At 51.9% G+C, this 24,182-nt stretch overlaps 2 protein-coding genes and 1 long non-coding RNA gene across 12 annotated transcripts in view; 1 reads left to right on the top strand and 2 right to left on the bottom strand.

Moving 5' to 3' along the window:
* Positions 1–4,514: 4,514 nt before the first annotated feature.
* LOC109447393 (uncharacterized) lies at positions 4,515–10,189 on the bottom strand. 2 transcript variants are annotated; one of them, XR_012490209.1, is made up of 3 exons: positions 9,968–10,189; positions 9,634–9,747; positions 4,515–4,814 (listed from the first exon to the last, which is right to left on the bottom strand). It is a non-coding gene; the product is annotated as an uncharacterized LOC109447393 (long non-coding RNA). The 2 variants fall into 2 exon arrangements; XR_012490208.1 differs by lacking the exon at positions 4,515–4,814 and adding an exon at positions 9,179–9,425.
* Positions 10,190–10,404: 215 nt separating this feature from the next.
* CBLN1 (cerebellin 1 precursor) lies at positions 10,405–14,151 on the bottom strand. Its single transcript, XM_019731910.2, has 3 exons — positions 13,510–14,151; positions 13,243–13,362; positions 10,405–12,017 (listed from the first exon to the last, which is right to left on the bottom strand). Exons 1-3 carry the CDS (start codon positions 13,771–13,773, stop codon positions 11,820–11,822), a joined length of 582 nt encoding a protein of 193 aa, XP_019587469.1. The 5' UTR covers positions 13,774–14,151; the 3' UTR covers positions 10,405–11,819.
* A 91-nt stretch (positions 14,152–14,242) lies between these two features.
* LG11H16orf78 (linkage group 11 C16orf78 homolog) overlaps positions 14,243–24,182 on the top strand; it is a 74,502-nt gene continuing 64,562 nt past the window's right edge. For all 9 annotated transcript variants that reach the window (XM_074314941.1, XM_074314940.1, XM_074314938.1 and 6 more), the window contains exon 1: positions 14,243–14,500. The gene's annotated coding sequence lies outside the window, so the exon portion shown is untranslated. The remainder of the gene's footprint in view (positions 14,501–24,182) is intronic.

The following is a 24,182-nucleotide window of genomic DNA, read 5'->3' as shown; positions in this document are numbered from 1 at the left end:
ACTGACCTCCCGACCCCTGTTGTCCCAGGTCGTTCTTGCCTCTCTGGGAGTGGCAATGCTGCCCATCCTGTTGCATAACCAGAAATCCTGGAGAAATCAGAGACCACCCTTGCCACCCCCTTCCCCTCACCTCTGTATCCTAGTCCGTCACTAATCCTAAGGACATAACGCCTAAATATCCCTCACATACATCTCTGCTCTCCCACCTCACTGTCACGGCCATAGACCTAGTTGCCTCATCCCTCAGCCTGGATGGCTGCCACAGCCTGGTCGCTGGACCACATGCTTCCAGTCCTGTCCCTTCCAGGCCTTTCTACTCCCAGCAGCCAGCCTGAGTCCTTCCCCCTGCCACCCCCATGCTGGGGGAGACATTGGCCCTTCCTCAGTCCTCCCAGTGCCCACAGATCCATAGTTTCTACCATGCTGCTCCTTCTGCCTGGAATGCTCTCCCTGGCCCCGACCTTGGCCTGGCTCATTCCTGACAATCATGACACTCGGTGCTTTGCAGGTGAGGGGTGAGCTTGTTCCGTAATCGTCTTCCGAGGGGTGTTCAATGTTGAACCTAGAATGGAAATGACTATGGCCAGTGCATCATGCAGGTGGGCTCCCCAGGGGACTGTCCCTAGACTCTCACCTCAGGGCTGTCCTGTTTCCTGGGGTTCCTGAGCCTAGTTCCCCAGCCTGCACTTCAATTCTGAGCTGCCATGAGGCACATGAAGAAACTCCTCTTCTGCTTAAAATAGCCAATTTGTGTTCCTTAGTGGGAAAGTGTCCGTACAGACACTTTCCAGAACTCCAATCAGATTATGGACTTGGGTCTTTGATGTCCCATGGCAGGATTTTTCACACTTGGAAATTAAGCTAACATCCTATCAAAGGGGGCAGCAGGGAGCTCAGAGTCTGTCTCAGGGACAGCTCGTGCAGGGGACCTCCAAGACCAGGTCAGGCAGCCAGGGCTGCCTGGCTCGGAGTGAGGGTGCGGGCGAGAAGGAGCCGGGAGCTCACCGCTCAGGGAGCAGACAGGCCCAAGAGTGGCCATGGGCTTTGACAGGGTGACGAGCCACAGTGCAATGACATGAGCCAGGCCGGCAGGCTCCCAGGAGGGGACAGTTTTATACAAGGGCCCTGGTGAAGCTGCCTGCATTGTCGGCACAGGCTAGCTGGAAACCGTGCCTGCTGCAATGGCTGTCACCATTAACTGAAAGTGAAAAATGTAGTCACCAAACAGCCGCCCAGCGTCCTACTGAGAGGCAAACATGTTAGCCCACAGGGGCAGGACGCCCCTTCTCCTGCAAAGCAAGCTGACACAAATTACACTTCTCAGATAATGCCCCACGCCCCCCTTCCTGGTGGTGTGACAGAAGAAACTACCTTTGTAAAATCGGATTTCATTATGGGAAATAATACGGAACCTCCTCCCCCACCCCCATTCTGCTTCACCTTGAGAACCTAACAAACACAGAAGAAGATGAGCTGCTGACTCAGCAGACATCTATTCACTGCCTCCACGCCACAGCCCAGCCCAGGCCCTGGGAGCGTTGTTTGTACAACTGGGCTGCATATCAAAATCACACGTGGGACCAGCCCAGAGCTACTGCATCAAAGCCTCCAGGGGCAGGAAGCGGCAGGCAGGTGTACTTTATACAAGCTCCCAGGTGAATGCTAATGAGGTCAGGGAAATAGTCAGATCCGGTGGGTGGGGGACAGCTCTCAAGGGACCGGACAGTGATGAATAGTTTAGATTTTAGTCTAAATGAGCAGGGAGCCCTTTGGGAAGTTTTAGCTAAGGAGTGCTGTGATCTGACTCATATCTTAGTGGGACCGTGCTATGGCTACTGTGGGCAGAATAAATGTAGGGCGGCAGGAATAGAAGCTGCCAGGACGCACGTCGGGCACCTGCAATTGTCCAATGGAGATGCTGGTGGCCTGGACCAGCTGACTGTTGGGTTATTTTGAAGGTAGAGCTGATAAGATTTGCTGCTGGATTTGCTGTTGGATATAAGAGAGGAGAAGTCAAGGATGGTGCCAGGGTTTCTGGTCTGAGCTACCAAAAGAATGGAATCGCCACTAACTGAGATGGAAAAGACTGGCAAGGGCAGTTTTGGGGTAGAAGATCGGCGGCTCTGTTTTGAACATGGTATATCTGAGATGCCCATTAACTATGTGAGTGAAAAATTGGGTATAAGAGTCCTGGGGTTGGGATTCGGGCTGGGTGGCCCTTGACTTTCTGTGCTAGTTTGCAATTTTAGGTTTGAAATTCTCCTACACACTCACATAAATACACACTCTTAATCCTCAGTGCTTCAAGGATTAAGTCTTACTCTCTGACTTCACAAAGGGAATAAGATTTAGGTCTGACCAATCAGAGCCTGCATTGCCTTTTCATAAAAATTGAATTAGTGATTGGCAGGGGACCCCTTCAGAGCCAATGAGATACCATGAGAATTTTGCAAAGACTTCTGGGAGACAGGATTTAAAGCATAGACAATGAAAGCGCTGGAGCTTCTGCAGCTACATTGTGACTATGAGGGGGAAAGAATCTGAGCACTGAGAGAGGGAGACAGACAGAGACCAGGTACTTGTGATCAAATTATGCCTGAAGCAATCTCTCTCTTTCTGTTATGTGAGCCACCAGTACATTCTCTACCAACACCCCCCCCACCCAAAAAAATATTTTTTTCCAAGGCAATTCTGATACAACATACTCATGGACTTGTTTTTGAAAATAACTGTGGTATTATTATACATGGTCCTATATCATTGCTACTCAAGTGTGGTCTGTAAACATATCACATGGAATTTTGCAAAGACTTTTAGAATTATAAGCATTATTAGGCCACGAGGAGCTTGTGTTCTTCCTGGGGAAAAAGGATACCTTTTCACCCTCTCCTTGTTCTCTTGTTCCTGCTTATCTGTTGCAAGATAACGTCAGTGGAAAAATTCAGTAGTAAACAGCTCACTTCAATTTTCCCCTAGCCCAACTGCATGGTTAGCTGAATTAAGCAATTTTTACAAGCAGACGCTGACAAGCAAAAGACCCATTCACTGGGTCTGTGGATGATAAGAGACCAATGACCCAGCCCCCACCCTTGACTTCATGGCTTCCAGCCTGCTTCCCTTCCCAATGGATATGGTTTCTGGTGGGTGACATGGTTAATGCCTTCCCCAAGCTCCTGAGGAAAGGGACCAATGAGAGGGCTGCTGTGTTCTGATGGGGCAGAGGCCCTGAGCCCTGGGGAACATGATACGAGGGATGGTAGGCCATTCAGTCATTCACATATGAAGCAAGCCCCTACCACTGCAGGTTCTGTTCCAAATGCTGGGGATAAAGTGACACCCAGGACAGACCAGGTCTCTGTCCCTGGGGAGGGAGAGAAACAGTAAAGAAGTAAACAGAGAAATGGACATTAGCGGGCTCAACTGGTAACAGAGGGAGTGGCTGTGTATCGGGTAGGCTGCTGAGACCTGAAAGGAAAGGAAATTGGAGGGTGGAAGAGTATTCCTTGTCTCCAAAGGATCAAAGATGCAAAGGTTCTGAGACAGGAGAGAGCTTGGCATATCCTAGGAGCTGGTAGAGAGCCAGAATGGGCTCCTCTGCACTAGAGGAGAGCCACAGGAGATGAGCTTGAGGACGTCAGCAGGGGCCAGGTCACAGAGGCCTTGCCAGCCCCATTAAGGAGTCACAGTGCCTTGTGAAGACACTGGATGGCTTTCAGCAGAGGATGCTTGGTTTGGCTTACATTTGAGAAGCTTGCTCTGGCTTCTGAGGGGAGAATGAACTTAGAGGGGAGCCGCTCTCTGGAGAGCTTTTTCTGTGGGCAGGGGTAGAAGGCGGGATTCCAGTTTTAAGCTGGAAACTCAGATGACAAGACCCCAACTGCCATCACAGAGTCTTGCATTTTATAGGCTTCTAGTTGGAACTTGACCTAGAGGTCATGTGGTTTTGCTCTTGGGGGAACAGGCTTGCTTCTGCCCTCAGCCTGGACCCCAGCTTCTCATGACAGAGACAGGAACATGTGTAGACAATGCAGGAAAATGGCTGCAAGCTTCCCAGTCTCAAAGAGCACTGCCATGTCTCCCATGGACGCAGGAGGTCATTTAGGCCCACACATGGGGGAACCTGCCAAGTAAGTTCCCACTTGGGAGGCATGGAGAGCGCAGAAGAGAAGGAAGGAAAAGCGCCAGGCAGTCTGATGTCACGTGACAGATGAGCCTGAGCCTGTACCTTCAGAGTAAGTACATAATCCTTCTACCTGGAGTGAACTCCTTCCAAACGCATAGAGAGAGTGAGGGGGGGAGGGGGAGAGGGAGGGAGAGGGAGGGCAAGGGGAGGGGGGAGGAGGGAGGGGGCGGGAGGGAGGGGGAGAGAGAGTGCATTTGGAACATTGCTGAGACCTAAATGGACCAACTTTGATCAAGACGAGTTAGTAAAATAGCAGAGTTCTCATCAGCTGCATTTTAATTCCATACTTGGAGCCACTCAGTCATTATAAAATCATCTGAACTGCTCAGCGGAAGTACACATTGGGGAGTTTATTTTTGAGTCTCTCTGAATACAAAGCAGAGTCTATCTGATACAGGATCTGGGCAGAGCACACAGCTTCCTTTCAAATGAGGAGGAAGAGGTGCCCAGTTGCTCCTCCTGGGTTGGTGAGGCCCTCTTCCCGCTTTGAAAGTTTCTCTGAAAGTCTGCAGTAATTCCTGATGATGGGAGAAAGGGCTGTTGGGGCCTCCCCTGGGTCAGCAGGTTGCTGATGGCTGGCAGAGCCTTCCAGAGAATTCTGTTGGGCTGAACTCTCAGCTGGACACTGGGTCTGTGGAAGGAAGGGAATTTTGGAGAACAATGGCTTTTCTTTAGAGGGAACCAGCTGAGACCCCTCCAACTCCATGGTCTGCTGCAGCAGCCAAAGCTGCAAGGGGATTTCAGAGGTCCTTCTGCTTTCAGCTAGAACAAAAACCCAGAGACCCCCTGGTTAGCCACAAGCCAGAGTCTGCTGGGGGAATGCCAGCTCCTCACTGCCCGAGGCACGATGTGGCTACTGTGTATACCTTGCCTGTATGTTGGCACCATGGAAAAACCTTCTGGGATTTACTAGCTGATTGGTGCCACCAACGGGGCTTCAGCCCCGCCCATAACCACAGATGTCATGGCTTGATCCCGATTAAACCCACCAGCCAACACTGGATCATGTTATGAGGTGTTGGGGAAAAAGGAGGGGATTTCTGCCCTTTAGGAAAAATAAAGGGTGGTCCCTGCCCTCTAAGAAGCTGACAGCATGTTGGAGGGTGAGGTGGAGCAAGCAGCATGCAAGAACCACTACAAATTCACTCCATTGTTCTAAAATAAATATGGCCATTCAGGAGGCTGGTGGGGACGTAGAGAGGAGCTCAGTGCTGCTGAGCCGGCACTCCAGAATCTCACAGTCCAGGGAGTCCCATTGCCAAAGTGCTGTAATTCCTCATTCAGTCATCCAAGAAATATTATTCAGGCTGACTCTATTCCAGGAATTGTGCTAGGCACTGAGAACAGAGCTCTCACAAGGCTGAGAACAGCATAGGCACCTCTGCGGAGTTCACAGCCTGGAGGACCCGGCAGATGCACTCATGACGAACCAGCCATTCCTCGTCCATCTGCCCACCTATTCATGTGCTCACTCAGTCACTCATTCAGGGACCATTTGTAGAGCTTCTACCATCCCTGACACTGTGCCAGGCAGCGGGCACATGTGGGGAATGGCAGCTGAGGGCCTGTCCTCATGGAGCTTAGCACCCTGCAGAGTTGAGGTCAGGCTGTGACCTGAAAAAAAGAGTTCATGTGGTCAGCAGAGGGTCAGGCCCTGATGGATGGGGGTCAGAGGACCTTGCAGATGAAGTAGAGTTCAAGAGGAGCCCCGAAGCTCAAGATGGAGCTTGCTCAGGTCAGTCCCTCCCCCTGCACCTTGTCCCTGATCGCTTCAGAGTTTAGCAGGATGAACAAAGGCCGCCCCGGGTCCTGGGCCATGGCCACACAACTGGACATGCTTTCTTGATGACCATGAAGTCCTTTTTCCTGACTTCAGCTGGACTGCGTCTCCTCACTGCTGCCAGAAGTGCAGGCAGCTTCATCTATGCACGGGGAAACGTTTCCCAGAGAGACCCAGCAAAAAATACCCACACCAACCCGTACAGCTAATTACATCCCCGAGTAATCTTGGCCTCTTCCTCACTGCTCCTGCCCCTTACTGTCCCGGGGTCAAATCTCAAACTTTCTGGGGCCAGGCTGAGCTCAGAGTGAAATGGAAAGAGGTGAGAGCAAGTGCAGGAGCTTGGGAAGGGTTCCCTATGAGGACAGGGTCTGGGAGCGTTTCCAGGCCAGCATTCCTGTCCTGATGGGGGAGGGGGCAACTGAGGTCTAGGAAGTTCCCCCCCAGGGCAGTTTCCCTGGCTGGGTCCCTGTCCTGTAATCATGCCAGGCGCAGTCGGGTTTTACCATGACACAATCGCATCTCACCTGCTCTGTGCCAGGCACCATGGGAGACCCTGGGCCAGGCCAGATGAGCAGGACGCAGTTCCCACCTTGGAGGGGGTCACCCTCTAAAGGAACGCAGATGTGCAAATGGGGATTGTGCCTTAACGGGGACAGGGCAGCACGCAGACATGCTGACAGAATATTCATCTACAGTGGTCCACAGAAATAGCCCAGCAACAGAGATGGAGCGGAGAGATACAGGGTGAAATGCCCTGTCCTCGTGCCTGACCCATGGGGGTGAGGAGATGAGTGAGCAGGAAGACCGCAGGGTCCTTTCCCTAACTCCACCGTTCACTTGCTCTGTGCCCCTCCCCCCCTCTGCTTTCAGTTTTCCCATCTGTCCCATGTCCCCTTGCATCCTGCTTCTGTGATAGTGCGATGCCCCAGGTGGCCATTGTTCCTTACTGTTGCGACCATTTATTCAGCACCTACTACACGTCAGGTAATGCTGAGCGTTTTCCTTACCTCTTCTCATAGTCTTCACATCCACCCTGTCCTGAAGGCATTGTTGTCCCCATTTGAGATATGAGCAAACTGAGGCTCTGAGAGAGTGTGTGTGTCTTCGATGAGGAACCCTGTGCCAAGATCCCAGGAGACCTGGGTAATCGCCCCTGGGGAATCTCTGCTCCCCAGTTAATTTGGCGGAAAGGCAGGTGAACCTTGTTTTCCCTCCGGCTTGACTTCCCAGTTGGAGGGCACCGCTGCCCTCACCTAGAATAGGTGAAAGTTTTCGCTCTTTTGTTTGAAAGCCGGTAGAGGTGACATGGCTGGGCCAGCACATGCTGGTAGGTGAGGGGCTGAATGGGGAGACAGAAGGCTTAGACTCACTGACTCTGATCTCCGAAAAATAAGGCCTCCTGGAGGAAACCCTACACGTTATTAGCCCACTGTGCATTTGGGAATTGAAAATAAGGTCAGGCAGGGGGAGAGAGTGGCCTCAGGTGGCACATCAGGCCAGAGGCGGAGTGCAGGGCACACGTCTGCTCCTTCTGGCCCTTCAACCCTCCTTTGGGGGCGGGGCGCTCGCAGAAACGTCCTGCCACTTGGCTCCGCCCCGCACTCTGCCCCATCACTACCCCACTGAGGCAACAATTGAGCAGTGGGGTGAGGCTCGCTCTCCGTCTGGATAATTCTCGTTAGGAGCCGATCCTCCCGGGCTGTCAGCATGGGCGCTCCAGCGCAGCTCGGAGGGCGCGCTCCCAGCTCAAACCACCGAAGAAGGCGCGGGTGCGGGAGCTCACGAATTAGGGGGGCGAGCGCGGGGCCGACGCTGCTGGGCAGTCAGCACAGACGACAGTGACTGGCTCCTCGCCAGGGATCCAAGCTCTGGCCGGGTGTTACCCAGAAGCGCAAGGCGCAGCCTGGAAAACTGGGGCCTGGAAGTCAGGTCTGGGCTCCTTGGGTCCTGCGAATGTCGCTGACTCCCCCCCACACTCCCACCCCCATAAGACCCCTAACACAGCCTCTGCCCTCAGAGAACTGGGGAGAGGAGGCAGTGTGGTGAGAGACCAACCAGGAAGGGGTAACCACTCTGTCTGGAGTGAGGAAGGCTTCCCGGAGGAGGTGGTGACATTTTCTACTGAGGCAGGAGATGAGGAAGTAGCCAAAGTGACCTAGGCAGGGGAGGAGCCTTTGAGACTGCGGGGGAGGCTGAATGGGGGTTGGGGGGTTCTGGAAACCCTACAGGCTTTATTCTAGTTCGGTTTGAGATGGAAGCAGGACGCAGGGCCCCAGAGGCCCCAGGCTAGAAAGCCCTAGAGGGTTCTAAGCATTAAAGGAAGCCACTGTGAGGTGTAGGTTTTAGAGTGCACCCCTCCCCCCAGCCTCTGGTGGTGGTGATGGTGGTGGTGGTGTGTGTGTGGGAGGGGGGTGCTATGGAGCCACTGGCCCTTTTTTCTCTCTCCCTCTCAATCTCCAACACGCAAGTTGGGGTGTCTGGTTCCCTCCCAGGTGGAGCACAATTTTCAGATGAGGGCTAACTCACCTGCCTCTGGCAGAGGAAAAAAAATCAGTCCCACCTTTGCTTCACCTGAGGGAGGTGGCCCAACTGCCAAGGGTCAGGCCCCAGAGAGGCCGCTAAACTCCAGGTCCCTGGGGAGGGCTGTCCACAGCCCCACCAAGGCTAATGAAAGGTTCAGCCAGGCCTGAGGGTGAGGGAAGTTTGGGGGCGGAGAACCCCACATTTCCCCCAGAGGCTTCTGGGACAGGAATGCCTGCTTAGCATTCCTGAGCACTTGCGGCAAGTGTGGGCCGCCACTGCCCCATGGGACCCACTGCAGAGCCGGACACAGGCCCCACCCCACGTGTCTCCCTTCCTGACCAGAGCCAAACAAGGCCTGCTGTGTGTGTGGGAGCTGGGGCGGCATCGGCCTCCAGAAAGCAGTACCTGTGCTGAATAGATAGGACTGACTGCTTCCCAGAGGAGGCAGCCTTTTAGTTGAACTGCTTAGATCCCCAGAAAGATTAGGATTTTGCAAAGGAGCGGACAGAAAGGGTACTTCAACTTGAAGCAAAGAGACAGTAGGTGCAGAGGTATGAAGACAGCAGAAGGAGGTGGGTTCACAAATGGTGAGGAAAGGGGTCAGCATGTGGAAGAAGCGCTGTAACCAGATTGAGAAGGGTCTCCAAGGCCAAGGGCAGACGTTTGGGCAAGCAGGCCCCCCCCCCCAGGAAGGGGCCAGCTGGGGCCAGAGCAGAATAGAGGACAGCTTTCCTCTCTCCCTCCCGCTTGGGGCCCCTGTGCTCCCCTCTGTGTTCACCTTCCCGGCCTCAGAGCAGGGGTTCAAAGTAAGCTTGAGTGTCTGGATGCTCAGGGTTCCGCTTGGCCTCCAGTCCAGCCTCTGGCCTGGCGTTCAGGAGTCCGGGCAGCACAGGCTGCAGCCAGGACTCACTCACCCAGGCAGAAGAATTGGGGGCCCTGGTCAAGGAACAGAGGACCGCTGGGACCTCAGAGCAGGAAGGGAGGACTCTTGGAGATGTTTAGCTCTCTGTCTGTACACATGGGCAAGCTGAGGACAGAGAGGGCACTTGCCAAAGTCACACAGCAGCACAGCCTGGTCGTCCCACAGCCTGGACAGCCACGCCGGTGGCCCCCTCTCAGGAAGAGGGGTGACCACGCCACCCACCTGTAGCCCAGGGAGCTCCAAGTGCATCAGCCGCGCAGCTTCCTCGGGTGGTGGCGGCTCTCCCTCCGCGGAGAGGACCGGGGGCACCGAGTCTCCAGGGCTGGCGGGCTGGCTCTGCGCGGTCAGAGCGGTTGGGTCGAGCTGGGTACCTCCCTGCTGAGGCTCCAGCTCTCCCTACCTCTTCCTCCCAACCGAAGAATGAGGAGAAAATAGTTTTTAAAGTGTCTCTTTTTAAAAAGTTCATTTTAAAGTCGTTTGGGGATCCTTATTCCATCTCACCACCACCGCCACACACCCCTCCACGCCCCCCACCCCCGCTTCCCTGGGGACTGACTAGTGGGGAGGCTGTGGGGCAGGAAGAGAAAAAGCACTTGGGTCCACTGCTCATTCCGGAAATCCCCACCGCTCCTCGTCGGGATCCGAGCGCGCCGACTGGAGATGCGGCTGCCGCAGGGCGCGCGGAGGAAGAATAGGGCCCGAGTGTCAACGAAGGCCGCTTGCTCCGTGAATGTCTCAATCAGAGGAGCCGCAGGAATAAATCGCGATAGGTCGCTTATTATGCCATTAAAATTCCTCCCTCCCCCCCCCCCCCCGCCCAGGAACTAATTAAATTCATCCCTGAGTCTCGGGCCAGGAAAAAGCCTCTAAAAGGACCTGAGCCAGAGGGGGGCCCATCCAGGCGGAGGCTCCTGCCGGAGGCCCTGGGCCGCCCACCCGCTTCGCAGCGCCCGACCTCTCCTCTGCCGAAGCGACTGGGTCAGAAGTCCAGACTTAAAACGAAGTCGTTTATTTCAATTTTGTTTTCACATTGTGTTCCGATACAGTCAAAAGTCTTGGACGAACCTCTCGATTAAAAGTCCTGCGATGCGCGCAATCACAGGTGCTGGGCGCCCGGGCGGTACGGCGAGCGGAGCTGGGATTCAGAGCGGTGGTTACAAGAACGCTGCTTCGGGAACTGAAGAGCGAACGGCGGGAGAAACCCTGGGGCAGAGGCGTGGGAAGCGCTCCGCTCGGGCAGGCTGGTTCCAGCTCCTCTGATTGGGATTATTCCTGATGCACGTGGGCTTCGAAAAACCCAAATTGTGCTTTCAGGCCGGCAGCCCGCCTGGCCCAGCAAGATTTCGGCCAAATTCCCTGCGTTTGCGCCAGAACAGGGAACACAGGCGAGTGCGGGGCTGGCCTCAGGCCTGGCGCAGGAAGGGCGCCCGCCAGCTCTGCGCCCCAGCCTCGCGGCGGGCCTCGCTGGGGTCGCATTCTAACCCGTCTCCCACACTCTGAAAATCGCCCTTCCCCACCCCCGCCCCCAAACCTTGCAGCTGGGGAAGATGCGGAGTTTAGAAAGCTGTTTCAGAAAAATAAAATTCCCACTTCAACTTTATTGGATTAAAGCAAAATTAAATCTTGGCTATTCACACTTATGTTACAGAGGACGAGGAATCGCCCGGAAGAACCTCCTGGTGGTTAGTGGAGCCACAGAACACGAGGGCATCGACAAGCATCAGAACATCAAGCAGCCTTAGATTTCACGACACTCCGAATAGGACATAGAAATACGGAAATACAGCCAGTTTCCACTGGGAAGAGTTCTTCGTGTACAAATGATATATATTTATATATATATGTTTAAACCAGTCACCACTAAGGTGAGTCCTTTCTCTGCTAACAAGCAGTCGAGGAAACAAAGTATCTTCAGCTAATTAACTCTTGAGCGGTGTTTTAAGAAGAGCAACACTTGCCAAATTAAAACTACCTCCCCCATCCACACACACAAAAAAATCTTACCCCTCAACTAAAAAGGGGGAGGGGCATATTAGATTTCAGCAGGGGACCGCGGAGGAAGATATTTCACATTATACAGTGAAATACAAAGTTTCTTTTCTATAAATCGTAGGGAACATGAACGTGGGGGAAGAAACAATGGCAAGACAGTCTTCATTACCGCAACTGAAATGGGGGAGGCGAGTTTATTTTTGGAAATGGGAGTGCGCAGAGCTAAGTGGAATTTACTTCTCTTAATGAGTAAACGGACAAATTGTCCGACCGCCTGCGCACACCTTTCACGGGATACAGCTGGGGAACATGTGGGAAGTTTCAAGTCGTGCCGCTTTCTCCTCTACATTTCAGCCTCTTTCTAATTCCCCCTCCCGCCTTCGCCCTCTCCCTGCCTCCATTTGGCGCTGAGCCAGTCAGAGGGGAAACACGAGGAATCCAGAGAAGGTCGAGTACTTCCAGCCCCCCATCAAGTTCCCCCGCTCCAGCTTGAGGTATGCACGGTCGCCTTTCTCCATCTGGATTAGGACTCCATTGCTGGCGGCCTCCCGGGTCACGTCCTGGTCACCAGCGAAGGCTGAAATCACCGGCCACCCGTTTAACATGAGGCTCACCTGAGAGACAGAAAGGCCCGCTTCAGAGTCGCAACCTAGGCGGGAATGGAGACGCGAACCTTGGCTAAAGGCCGTAAAGGCCTGGAAGCACGGGGGTGGGGGTGGGGGGGAGCGGGAAGAAAAGGGGCTTTGCAGATTACTGCTGAGGGTCCAATGGGGGTGAAAGACGGCCCATCTGGATAAGAGGAAGGGTCTACCCCCCAAACGGGAGTCACTTTCATTCCTTGAGCGCCCAGCGAATCCTGATTGCGCTTTCATCCAGTTTAATAAATCAGTAGATGGCTCAAGCACCCCGAGACCTTAGGCCTCTCCCCACTTCCCCCAAGGCTCAAATTGAAACTCAAGCAACTCCACTCTTGGAGCTTCTGGCAAAACAAAAACCCTGGCTCCTCTTGGTCCTAGCTGGCTGGACACAGTGGAGAAGCCGGACAAGGCTTTCGGCTGATGAGAAATCTCAAGCAGAGCTGCCCTCTGTGCTTCACCCCCAAACCTCGGCTCATTTCCCGTCCAGCTCCAGCCGCTCCAGCCACCGCCTGGTTTGGCCCTTGCGGTGGTGTGGCAGCCAAAGGCCTGGCGCCCTCTCCCCTGTCGCGAGTTCCGCCTTCTGTCTCAGCGCAAAGGAAGCCTAGACACCTTTGGGAACCTGGGGAGCCGCTGCGTGCGGGTTGGGACAAGGCTGGAGCAGGAGGGAGTGGCACTACGCCCCCTCCCTTCTTCACCCTTCACCAGCTTGGGCTCGGCGCTGCGAGTTCAAAAACCCAGACTCGGTCTGCAAAGGGACGCCGGGGGCCACCTGAGCGCCGGGCTGTGTACACAGGCGTCTCACGGGCTTGGGAGCAGGGACTAGGGCCGGGGATACTGTCCGTGGTGCTGAAGCCGGGGATCAGGGAAATATCCCGAAGCGAGAACTGTCTGTGATGCTAACAGCAACCTCTACGGGAAGTCCCTGGAGTCCCACAGGAAAGCGGGACAACCTCTCCGGAGGGGCCCAGAAGGCGGAGGAGGGAAACTGCGTTTGGGGAGGGGGCTAGGTTCCAAGAGCTGGCGACAGGGGAAGCAAGGGACAGCCGGAGCCACAGAATCGTGAGGCCCTGCCACTCGTCCTTCCAAGCAGCCCCGGGCACATGCAGCTGCCCCTTCTATCTCCCATCCCCATACGGCCGCTCACTCCCGCGGCTAGTAGCCGCCTACCGGGCCGGGGCCTGGCCCCGAAGCGGCAGCTGACCTGGATGGTCTGTCTGTTGTAGACTTTTACCACGTGGAAGTTAAAACTGTAGATCCCTTTGCGCGGGGCGATGAAAGTGCTGCGTTCTGAATCAAAGTTGTTCCCGATGTTCACTAGTACCTACAGCAAGACGGGAACGAAGGGGAGGAGGCAAGAGTCAGTCCCGCACTCTGGCCCCGCGCCTCCGCAGAGACCTTGAGAGGACCTGGCATCTACCTCTCCCCTCTCCCCCACCCCCTACCAATCCAATCTGCATGGAGCGCTCACCTGGTCGAAGTAGATGATCATGGTGCGATTACTCATCTCGGACGGCTCGTGGTTAGTGCTTCTGATGGCGGAGAAAGCCACCTTGGCGCTGCCGGAGCGCACAGAGATGCCCAGAGCTGTGCCCGTGGGATCGGACGTGGGGTTGGAGTCGCACACCACCAGGCACTTGCCCTCCAGCACGATGGGCTCCGTCTCATTCTGCCCGCGGGCCGGGCCCGCCAGCCACACCGCCCCAAGCAGCAGCAGCTCCACGACGCCCAGCATCGCGGCGCCGGCGCCCACCCCGCCCCCCACCCCGGGGGCTGCCTGCGCCAGCCGCCCCCCCGCCCCAGCCCCGTTCCGAAGCCCCCTCCTCAGCTCCGTGCGCAGCTCGCCAACGCCGCTCTGGACCCGACTGCTCTTCCTCGCACTCCTGGGCAAGCGTGCCCCCCGCGCGATGCTCCCGGAGCCCCGCCCGGGCCTCAGGGGTGCCGCGGCTGGCCAGCCGCACTTGGATGCATAGCCGCTGCCGCTCGGTCCCCGCAGCTTCCGCCGCCTCCTGCCCGCACCGGCCGCTGGCGCCGCCGCTGCCGCTCTGAATTATTGATGCAGCCGGAGCGGACGGAGAGCGCGCGCTGGGCACAAAGGCGCGGACCGCGGCCTGGCCCCGCCCCCGCCGCCTCCCTGCCCGCCTCCCTCCACAGCCCCGACCCCGCCCCGGCCGAGGCTCCGCCCCCCAGCCAATCGTGGCGCGCCGCGCTCCCCGCCCGGCCAATGGCGGCGCTGTCCGCGCGCGGCCACCTGACCCCGGGCGCCGTTGTTATTAGGTGCGGCCAGGCGGGCGGCGCGCGGCAGCAGGGTTGGGCTCTGGCCGGGAGTCGACCGAGGAAACGAGAGCCGGGAACGCGCGCGCGCGCCCGCGCCCGAACCGACCACTGCGGCCGCTCGCTCTCTCTCCTGCTGCCTTCTGCCATGGTCGTGTTCAGCCCCCTCCGCCCTCCTCGGCCCTCAGGTAGGAGGCGCGCGCGCCCGGGGGTGGGAGGAGAATCGCAGTGGGGGACGAGGCGCCCGCCTGTGGGCGCGCGGGGTGGGAGGCGAGCGCCCCCCAGCGGGCGCTTGCGCGAGGGGCAGCGGGCGCGCGGGTGAGCGTCGGCTTGCGGGCTGAGCCGGCGGCCGGCTGCAGGGCGCGTGCGTGCGTGCGCGGCAGAGCGGGGCGGGCGGGGCTGGGCGGGGCGTGCCCGTGGCCGCGGCGGGAGGTGCACGTGCCGCGGCCCGGAGCCCGCTGGACGACTCCTGGAGGCGGGTGTCTCCGCACCCGCCTACCCCGGCCGGTGGCCACGAGGGTGCAGCTGGGTTGGGCGCCCTCGTCCGCCTTTGGAAGCGCCCGCTCTGCGGCCCGCGGAGTCAGGTCGCGCGTGCATTCATTTATTCGGTGGTTCATGTATTCAGTCGAGATCACTGGACACGTCCGAAGTGCCAGGCACCGGGCCAGGCGCGAGGGTGACGCGGTGCGCAGCACCAGCTGGGGCTGCCTTCGTGCCTCTTCCAGTCTGTGTGCCAGGCAGTAACCGTGCACTGGAGACGCTAGCTGGCGCGTGTGCCAGATACCGTTTTTCTCTTTTGCACTAAAGATTTATACTTTGCATCCTTACTTTTTATTTACTGTGCACCTTTATAGCGTGTTTTATCCACCTGTACCTGCACAATATTGCCGTGCGTGTAGACACCAAATCTTGTGATAGTGGGCGATTTTCCAAGGGTAATTTTGACCCCAAATGAATGTTCTTTTCTGGCGTTGACTTAGAGCTTTACACACACACACGTATAGAAAGTAAAAACACAGCTTTGCTAAGTGGGAGGAGAGAGGAGCTGCGGGGATGGGAAGAGGAAGGGCGCGTCCAGCCTGGGGTGCGGGCAGGCGGAGTCCTTGAAGCATGCGCGCAGGCGGTTAACCAGGCGGAGGCAGGCGTGAGTGGACCTCTCAGTCAAGTCCAAAGCAAAAGTGCCAGCCCCCAAGCAGGGGGGGGTCCGGGTGTTGCCCCCCGCCCCGCACCTGGAGCTCTGGTCACGGCCGGCCGAGCGACCTTGAGCACGCGTGCTCAGCTAGGGCAGACGTGCGGCTGGCGATTGCCAGGCGCGAGCCGGAGATCTGGAGAGAAGTGGGGTGCAGAATGACTGCAGCTCCTTTCTGCCTCCTGGAGTGCCTCTGGCGAGGTCTGCCGCCCTCTAGGGTACCTCCCTCTTTCCCTTCCCCCCCCCCCCGGCCCCCCAGGCAGGAAACCTGCCTCGGAATCGCCAACAGCCAGCCTTTCCTTTTCTCAACCCCCTTTGTTTCTTTTAGACTTTGATAGCTGTTTAAAGAATTATCGGGGGGGGGGGGGGAACCCCCATCTCGGACCCTGCCTTTCTTCAGAGGCCTGCTGTCGTCACTGGGTTAAGCCAGGAGAAAGGAGCTGGGGTGATTGGTAGGAATTTTACCTTAAATTAAAATGACACAAAAATATTTTCAACTCATCTTTCTGAGACATCCCCAGAAAGCATTGCCAGCTGTGATTACACCTAATGTGAGAGCATGAACTAATTTAACAGGTGAAAGCTGAATAATGACGCTGCAACCCAGCGTAGCAGCCAAGACTGGCAGCGCTAACATGGAGGGTACCTGGAGAAACACCTGTGTGGGACCAACAGCATGCTCTGGGTGCCCTGGCTCTACAGTCGCTCACTTCCCAGATATTCCCTGCGTGCTGCCTTGTCTGGGGAGAAGCCTGTTTTCTTGGAGCTCCCCAGCAGGCCTGAGATTACCCAGAAGGAGATGGTCTCCAGCTCCTTCCTCTTCTCTTCCTGGGGAGGCTGTGGAGGGCAATGCCCAAGGCTGGACTGCCATCTTCCCAAGGCAATGCCAGTGATTCTTCATCTTGCATTTCCAGTCTCAGCCTCTCTGCCGCCCAGACCTGTGGTTCTCAGGGCCTTCTGGACCTCTTTGCTTATAGATCCAGCCTGCAGGCATGTTTAACTGGCCTATGCTTCGGCTCCTTCCTTGCCTCCCAAACTCTGCTCCCTCCTTCTTTGTCTTTCTCAGTGGCAACAGCTGCAGCCACCTGGGGGCTCCCACATCTGACTTGACTCTATCTCTGTGCTATTGTTTGAGCCAAGCTTAGAGCGCCACTGCCTGTTTGAGCTTCACCATCTCTGACCTGGGCTCTTCCAAGGGCCTCCTCATTTATCATCCAGGGCTCATTGCAAGGCTTACCTCCCGGCTCTGCTGTATGCTGTGTATTCTTTCATTTCGGGGGTGTCTAATGAGTGCCCTGAGCTATGTAACCTCCGCTTTTCTCCCACGTAACCGAGACTTCCCTGGCCCCTGGAGTTCGGATTGATCAGCCCCCAGCATTCTTTATCCTTCTTGCACATAGTATGTGTTCAAAAGCCAATGTGTTAATTTAATGTTAATACGTATGTGCTTTCCTGGATTGTGAGGATGAAATGAGACAGTGTATGTGAGGGGGAAATCCGTTAGAAACCTTAAAGGCAGCCGTGTGTATTCTTAGTGTTGTCATGCTGTTAGACTCAGGCTTCTTTTAGCTGTAGGTGAAAACCGATTCAAACTGCCTTATAAAGGACTTTATTTGGCTGATGCAAAAAGCCTACAGGTAGGTCTTGCCAGTTAAAGTACGGCTGGACCCATCAGTCAAGGTTTTCAGGATGTTTTCTGGTTTTGGCTCCATTTTCAGACAGGTTTTGGCTCCATTTTCACACAGGTTTTTCCATAGGATAGCCCCTTAGAATCTACGACCATCTTACTCCTACTAGCAAGAAAAAAACACTTTTTCTTCATTATTTACAGCAAAAATCTCAGGGTGGTTCTTACAGGGGTACTTGCCCCTCTCTGAACATGGAGAATGGACTGAGTAAGCTTGGATTCAGGCGTCTTCCTCTGGAAAGGAGTCAGCTGTTGGTCCAGTGTCCAAACTAGGGGAGTTCCCTAAAGGAAAATTAGAGAAGGGATGCTGGGCAGGCCGGAGCAACACCTGTCTGCTTTAATGCCATTCAAAGGGGCAACTGCCATATATTTCACCCAAAAAGAATGTGGGGGCGGGGGGAACTGATGCAGTAGCCAGAACAATAGCTGTGTCTTTGTCCTGGTCCTTTTCCGTCTTCAAGACCTCAGCTCAACATGAAATCAGGCCCTACAGACATGGATGTTATTATACTTAAGGTAGAGCTTTGAAGTCTAAATGCATTTCAAATGGTAGTGCCACGTAGTGTAAAAAGTTAAGTAACTATAGCATTCTGTTCTAAAGATTTCTTTACTTTGTAAAACAAAAAATGAAAAGAAAAAAATTTTGGCATTTTGTTGGAATCGATTCTTTTCTGTTCATTTTTTAGGTTTCTAGAAAGGTGAAAACTTTATTTTTTGTGGTGAGGTACCTAAAATTCCTCAGTATTCATCGATTAATGAAAACAAATGAAAATTTCAGAACGTCTGAAAGATAAAAGGATTGAATTAGGTCATCTCTGAAATTTAAAAGACTTGTTTAACTTGCTAAGGCTTTTCAGGTGATGAAATATTGGTAAAGTATTATAAAACCATCTGTCTGAAGCTTTGAAAGTACTGTGTTATCAAGATGTAGGGAACTGTAAGATTGCAAATAATGAATTTATACTGTTGTTGTTATATCCTTTACCTGCTGTTTCAAATGCAGGCTTATATTTTGATAAAGTCAAAGGTTTTTTATTCCCCACCCCCCCAGTGCATCTTGAATTTCCAACTACAGTGCATTTTGAAAAGTAAAGATAGCTGTTATATTCATGGCCACCCTGCCCACCCCATACCCCACACCCTGGAAAAAACCAATATTCTCTATTGTTGGAATGAGAGAACATTTTCAGGAAAAGGGGGATATTTTGTCCCAGGACATGAAACCAACCCATCCTTTTATTAAATCAATTGGATTCTGTAATGTTTGTACACATCAAACAGTATTTCATCTCTTTTAGTCTTGGTTCAAAGTCCCAGACAATTCCATTGCCTAGGATTTAGTTCATTTGCCCATAAAGCAGAAGAGAAAGGCTATTTTTTTCTGAAGAGTGTTAAATTTAGGATTTCAAGGGTCCAGTACATTTCAAATTAATGTTTGCATCTAGACTATAGCATATGGGAATGATTCTAAATTGTGCAAAGTATGCAATAATATTTTAACTTTTACTAAAATCTTGGTCTTCCTGGGTGTGGTTTTTTTTTCCCCTACTCAGATTCATTTAAGTGCAACATTTTTGCTGCTCAAGTTTAAAAAGTACATTACAAAATTAACTTTGTAATTAGACACTTTTATTAAACACAGGAAAATGCAGGGTTATACTTTTGAATGAAGGCCTAGTTTGTGGTAAACATTTTAATTCTTAAAAAAAACATTGACCTCAAAAAAAAGAAAGGATATATTCAGAATATCTTGAGCTCTTATGTTAATACCAAAGTATGCATTTCCTTAGCCTCTGTTCAGAAGCAGAGACTATACGTCTTCTAAATTGAGAGATGCTGGCAGTGTTTTGAAAATGATGCCTCGAGTCGGCTGTGGTACGCGCTGGCAGAACCGTGCGTAGGAAGCTGTTACTCAAGTAGATGACATTCAGGCCAAAGGAAAAAACCATAACGTTGTGTGATCCTACAGAGCTGCTCTTGAGAGAAAAACCACACAGGTAACATTAAGCTCGAGTTGGAATTTTCCCAAGAAGTAATTATCTGTGTGCGTTTGGGTGGTTGATTATGGGCCAAAGCAAGGTTTGGCCAATTCAGCAAACACCTATGGAGGGCCTGCAGTGGGCAAGATGCTGTTTTAGGGCCTGTGGTCACTGCAGGATGAATCACAGATACTCAGGACTTCGCTCAGCAGGGTCTGCGATGCATACCCACCCGCAGAACCTTCACGAAAGCTCTTCCAGTTCTGCTAATAAGAAGGCCTCTCAGGAGTGGCACTACTTAACTTCTTATGTGGCAGCTTTAATTATTCTCTGTATTTGTTTGCATTTGCCTTATAATCAGAAGATATGCAAAAATCACAGGCACATATCAACTTAATAGAGTGGAGAAGATTGAAACAGATATTCCAGGTCTGTACTTCAAGGGCATTTGACATTTATCAAAGATATGGTGAGTGTTGTCATCCTCTGTGGGTGGCTGGATTAACATTTGGTGAACGTTATCACCAACTTTAAGAGGGACTGTAGGGAAACCCCCTGGATCTGGCCTTCAGTGCCAGTCGTTGAAAGGCTTCCCACAGTTCAGCGCACTCTCAGGATGGGTCTCAGAGAAACGTCTGCTAACTGGAGGGGGTTGTGGAACCGCAGGCTTCTGTGTTGCCTGGAAGTGAATGAAAGTTGGAATTTAAGTAGAACTTGAAGGGGAAAAACCACAGAAGAGAAAAGCCTTTTGGTATATAAAAAAATTTTTCTAAGTGGGGAAAAACCCCCAAATGATATTTTCTGGTAGACGTGTTAGAAATTAGGTCAGAGGCACGTGCTTGGTTTTGCCACCCTGCGTTAGGCCTCAGGGACAAACGGTTGGGGGTTGAGTTCCCTGCTGCTCACACTGCCACCCAGGGGCCGTTCTCTGCTGTCCTCACCCATCTTCTTGCCCCTGGATTCCTTCCCGCCAGCTTCTGGTTTGGGCTAATGGAAGGCACCAGGAGGGGATCAGAGACAGAGGCAGGAGAGAGATGTTGGGGTACTTCTTCTTGCTCTCTCCCTGCTTCAGTGCAGCTGGTGTAAAGCAGTGACCCTGAGACATCTGGAGGGGCTCCCTTTTCGGGACTGGCGCTCCTGCCCAGGGCCCCTCCTTCTCTCCATGTCACTCCAGTAACACACCGTCCTCTCTCTCTATCTTCCTCCTGAGGATGGGAGGTTGTCTGTGGGTTCTCAGCCTCTGGGGATGCCCCTGACCCTGCCACTGGCTCTGTGGGTTGTCCCTTCGTTTCAGTGTCTCCATTTGAACTTTGAATTTATTTCTATTTCCTCCTGGGCTCTCGGGGATACACCGTATCAGTACAAAATCTTGTTTCACTTTTTCTTCAGTGCAACCATTGTTTGTTTAGTCATTCGTTGTATCACAGAAAATAAACCACTATAAATTAAACCCTAATTTATTACAAATTCAGATTAGCCACATGACATTGCCAAAGTAATATATTTCAAACAAAACTGTTCATTGTTGGTTTTAAAAATTGATTACTGATACATGTAATTATGCTGTTTTCAGAATATTAAAGTGAAAATATTTTTAAAAATCATTTTTGAAAGTAGCAAGTGCTAAATCTCCAAGTAAATTATATCCTATATGCTTGCAGTACAAGGACATGTTAATATCTTGAGAAAAATGCAATATTATTTTTTGAACTCATAAAGCTACTTTGAGTTTCTAAAAAATGAAAACTGGACCAAAATGTGTTTTTATTATTGGAAAAGCATGGCAATTACTGCTCTTCAATTTTTTAAGCTTGCAGACTTTTATCTATGCATGTTCTTAACACATAAGGATTTTATTGTTATTCAATAAAACAGATAATGTTTCAGATTTTAAGCTCACAGATTGAGAGCAAGCCACAATCAGGTGTCTCAGTGCATAGGTGTTTATGATGGAATCCTTCTGGTCAGTCACTCAATTTACCTCTTTCCCACCCACCGCCTAGTATTGTTTGAAGTCCTTACCAACAGGATTAAAGGCTAGTTAGGGAATGTAAAGCAACTAGAAAGTCACCTTTGACAAGTAGGCTATCCACAGGCAGCCACGAAAGTGGGGATCAATTCAATGAAAATAGCTTTTCCATCCCAGTGTTTGTTGGTCTGGAAGAACAGGCTGGTTGAATTCCTATTTCCTCCGGTTGTTGTGGTAACATACTGCATACTGTAACCATTTTAGGTAATTATAGATACATTTATGGATATTTATCTGTGGTTTTGCCAGTATATTATAAAATTCCATGAACACTTCCCGTCTTCACTTACTGTGTAATTGGTCCCAATATTTAATGCACCAACACTAGATGATAGGGTATTATTTTAGTGAGACTTCTGTGGCCTTTTTAGATACAGATCAGAATGTGGGATCTTTAACCTGGAGTGTCTTGAACCTTAAATGTTGGAATGTCTTAAACCTTAATTGTCGAACCCTAGTTCTTATCAACTGCCTACACTTTACCAGGAAGGCTCAGGAAGGGAAGTCCTCCTGAGACCGCCGTGCAGCGCAGCGGTTCTCATCAGCCTGAACTTGGCCAGTGCCATCCATCCGTGCTGAGCGTGGCTGCTCCTCTCCTCCCAGGGTGCCCAGGTGGTAGGAGCATCAGAATGCGAACCCCAGGTGCGACCGCCCCGTGCTGGCTCCAGGCCCACCTTGAGGGTGACCAGGTACTCACCTGGCTCTTTGCCAGTGGTTTTCCTCCTCTCACGGCACAAAAGTTCAGGCAGTCATGTCTTTGATTTTGGTAGATGTATTCCCTTAGAAGTCTTCATGCTCAAATTTCAAACAAAGACTATTTATGTCTCTATAACAAGGTCCGCACAACTGGTAGTTTCACAAACATGCCATGCACCCCTTTTTCTATATTGATTTACACATTCAACTAATGTGTATTGACTCCCTACTATGTGACAGGTATTTGTTGTGGGGACTGGGGATACATCAGGAAAAAAAATGACCAAACTTCCAGCCCTCAATGGAAGATAATGTGAGGAAGAGATTTGATTTTGTGGCTACCACTTTCTTCTCATTATGAATTTTACCACTGTAATATTAAAGCTAAACCATCCCCAAGAGATGGGTCCACACAATTATGAAAGCCAGACTTTTCCTGCTGAAATAGCCTTAAAAGGATACCTCACAATTCAGGAGTTGGCCTTTTTTTTTTTTTTTTAATGACACAAAACATTGTTTTTTCATTTCTACCTTGGGATTTCATCAGAAAATCATCATTATAAATTTTATGTTGTCATTTCTATTTTTAAATTTAAGTGACTTCCAGGGCTGTGAATCTGGCTACCTGTAAAGGCAAGGTGCAGGTGACTGTTCTGTTCTTTTGACACATTTTGTCTGTTGAGAGTGGTTTGCTGGGTTTTAGTCTATGAGACATTTTTAAAATAAGTTTTAATGTGTCCCTTCAATATTCCCCGTTTCAAAGGTATCTCATTTTAAAACGTGCTGAGGGAAGCATTTGATATCGGTGCTTAAGATCAAAACTAGTGTGCGTAGCCATTGGTCTGCGTCTCGCTGCTTCCTACCCCTCCCTCCTGTGTGGATGCCCCTCCCTCCCTCCGTCCGGCCTCACTAGGGGCACAGGAGTGCGTGTGCATCCCTTCGGAGGGGACTCAGGCTTCGCACTCCCACCACTGCATGGACGCTTTGGATATGTCTTCCCTCCCCAATGAGCATTCTCCTCTCTAGCCCCTTGGGGGACAGAGAAGAGGGGCTCTGACACTGCTGTGTCAGCATAACTGAGAACTTCCCATGTCTCTTGCATCTTTATCAGTGACTTTTTGTGTTATGCTGGGACAGTAGTTCTTTAAATAGGATCTTCTCCCATGCAAATCACCCACAATGCTGAGAGCACACCTTGCAGAGGTGAGTGTACAATGCAGGGAGTATCCTCAGCACTGACTGCAAGCTGAAGTTAGGGCTCTCTAGAACATTCCAACAATCTTCTAGCAGTTCCCAGTTTTGGGATCCTGAAAGCAGTGTGCCGCCATTACCCGTGGGGGGACAAAGAGTGACCAGCTGAGCTCTGAAGAAGAAGCTGTTTACATGGGCTCTCCTGTCTCCTAGGGAGACTCACTTGCCGATTTTGAACCACTTTTCATTAGAGCGTACGTCTCACTGTGCAATGAAAGGGTGTCTGTAGCCTGGTCACTTGGCAAAATCTCTGTCATTGCTTCTTCAGAGAGGCCCGCTGTAAGCTTGCAGCATGGAGCTGGTGCATGGATGGGCTTCGGGAAGCTGAAGAAATGACCCCACTGCACACTCAGACAGTGAATGTTCCCTTTCGTTCCTCAGGATCTTGTCACCAGATGGGACCACATTTTTTGTAGCTAGAAGACAAATAGAGGCCTAAGTCGGTTTAGTTAGTCCCATGTTTTCTAAATGAGGACGCTGGTTTCTGTTCAATGAGATGAGAAAACTTGGGGGCTCTTCCTAATGTTTCCATTGTCCACTGAATTATTTCAACTGAGACATATTTCCCCATGTATCTGAGACAATTTCCAAATGATTGCCTTTTAAAAGTCACTTTATTAAATTGCAAGAAAGCACAATGCAAAGTTATTGGCTGTATGTTCAGAAATTTAAAAATTCCTGTAAATTGTATTTATAGAAGTATATGTCCACATAATGATTATTGATTTTGGTTAGGATTATGCTTTTTAACCTTCTTTATGGTTTTGGGGTTCCCCACTCCCAAACTTCAGTAAATGTATTGTAATACACTTGTCTTGAATGCCTAAAGGAGAATTTCCTTTCAACAGTATTAAAATCCATATAACATCCATTGTTACCACCAAGGCCTTTCCCCTCTTCCTTCACCTTGCAAGCCACACGTGAGAATGCTCGCAGAAGTGCCTCTCAGACAGGCTGTGATGTGCATTCACCAATAAATCATCCGTAATTAGAAGCAGAAGGCTTTTCTTCTCTATATAATACAGCCATTTCAAAAGTA

Source organism: Rhinolophus sinicus, linkage group LG11 (assembly GCF_036562045.2).
Source record: "Rhinolophus sinicus isolate RSC01 linkage group LG11, ASM3656204v1, whole genome shotgun sequence".
In the NCBI taxonomy this organism is placed as follows: domain Eukaryota; kingdom Metazoa; phylum Chordata; class Mammalia; order Chiroptera; family Rhinolophidae; genus Rhinolophus; species Rhinolophus sinicus.
The sequence above is the reverse complement of the archived record's forward strand: the minus strand, read 5'-3'. Positions and strand labels throughout refer to the sequence as shown.

Bases quoted from the DNA above. Each gene is read 5' to 3' on its own strand.
- CBLN1 (XM_019731910.2), bottom strand. From the start codon at position 13,773: ATGCTGGGCGTCGTGGAGCTGCTGCTGCTTGGGGCGGTGTGGCTGGCG. The intron at 13,363-13,509 runs GTGAGCGCTCCA...GTCTTGCTGTAG, and splicing joins TGATCATCTACTTCGACCAG to GTACTAGTGAACATCGGGAA. The intron at 12,018-13,242 runs GTCAGCTGCCGC...TCTGTCTCTCAG, and splicing joins ACAACAGACAGACCATCCAG to GTGAGCCTCATGTTAAACGG.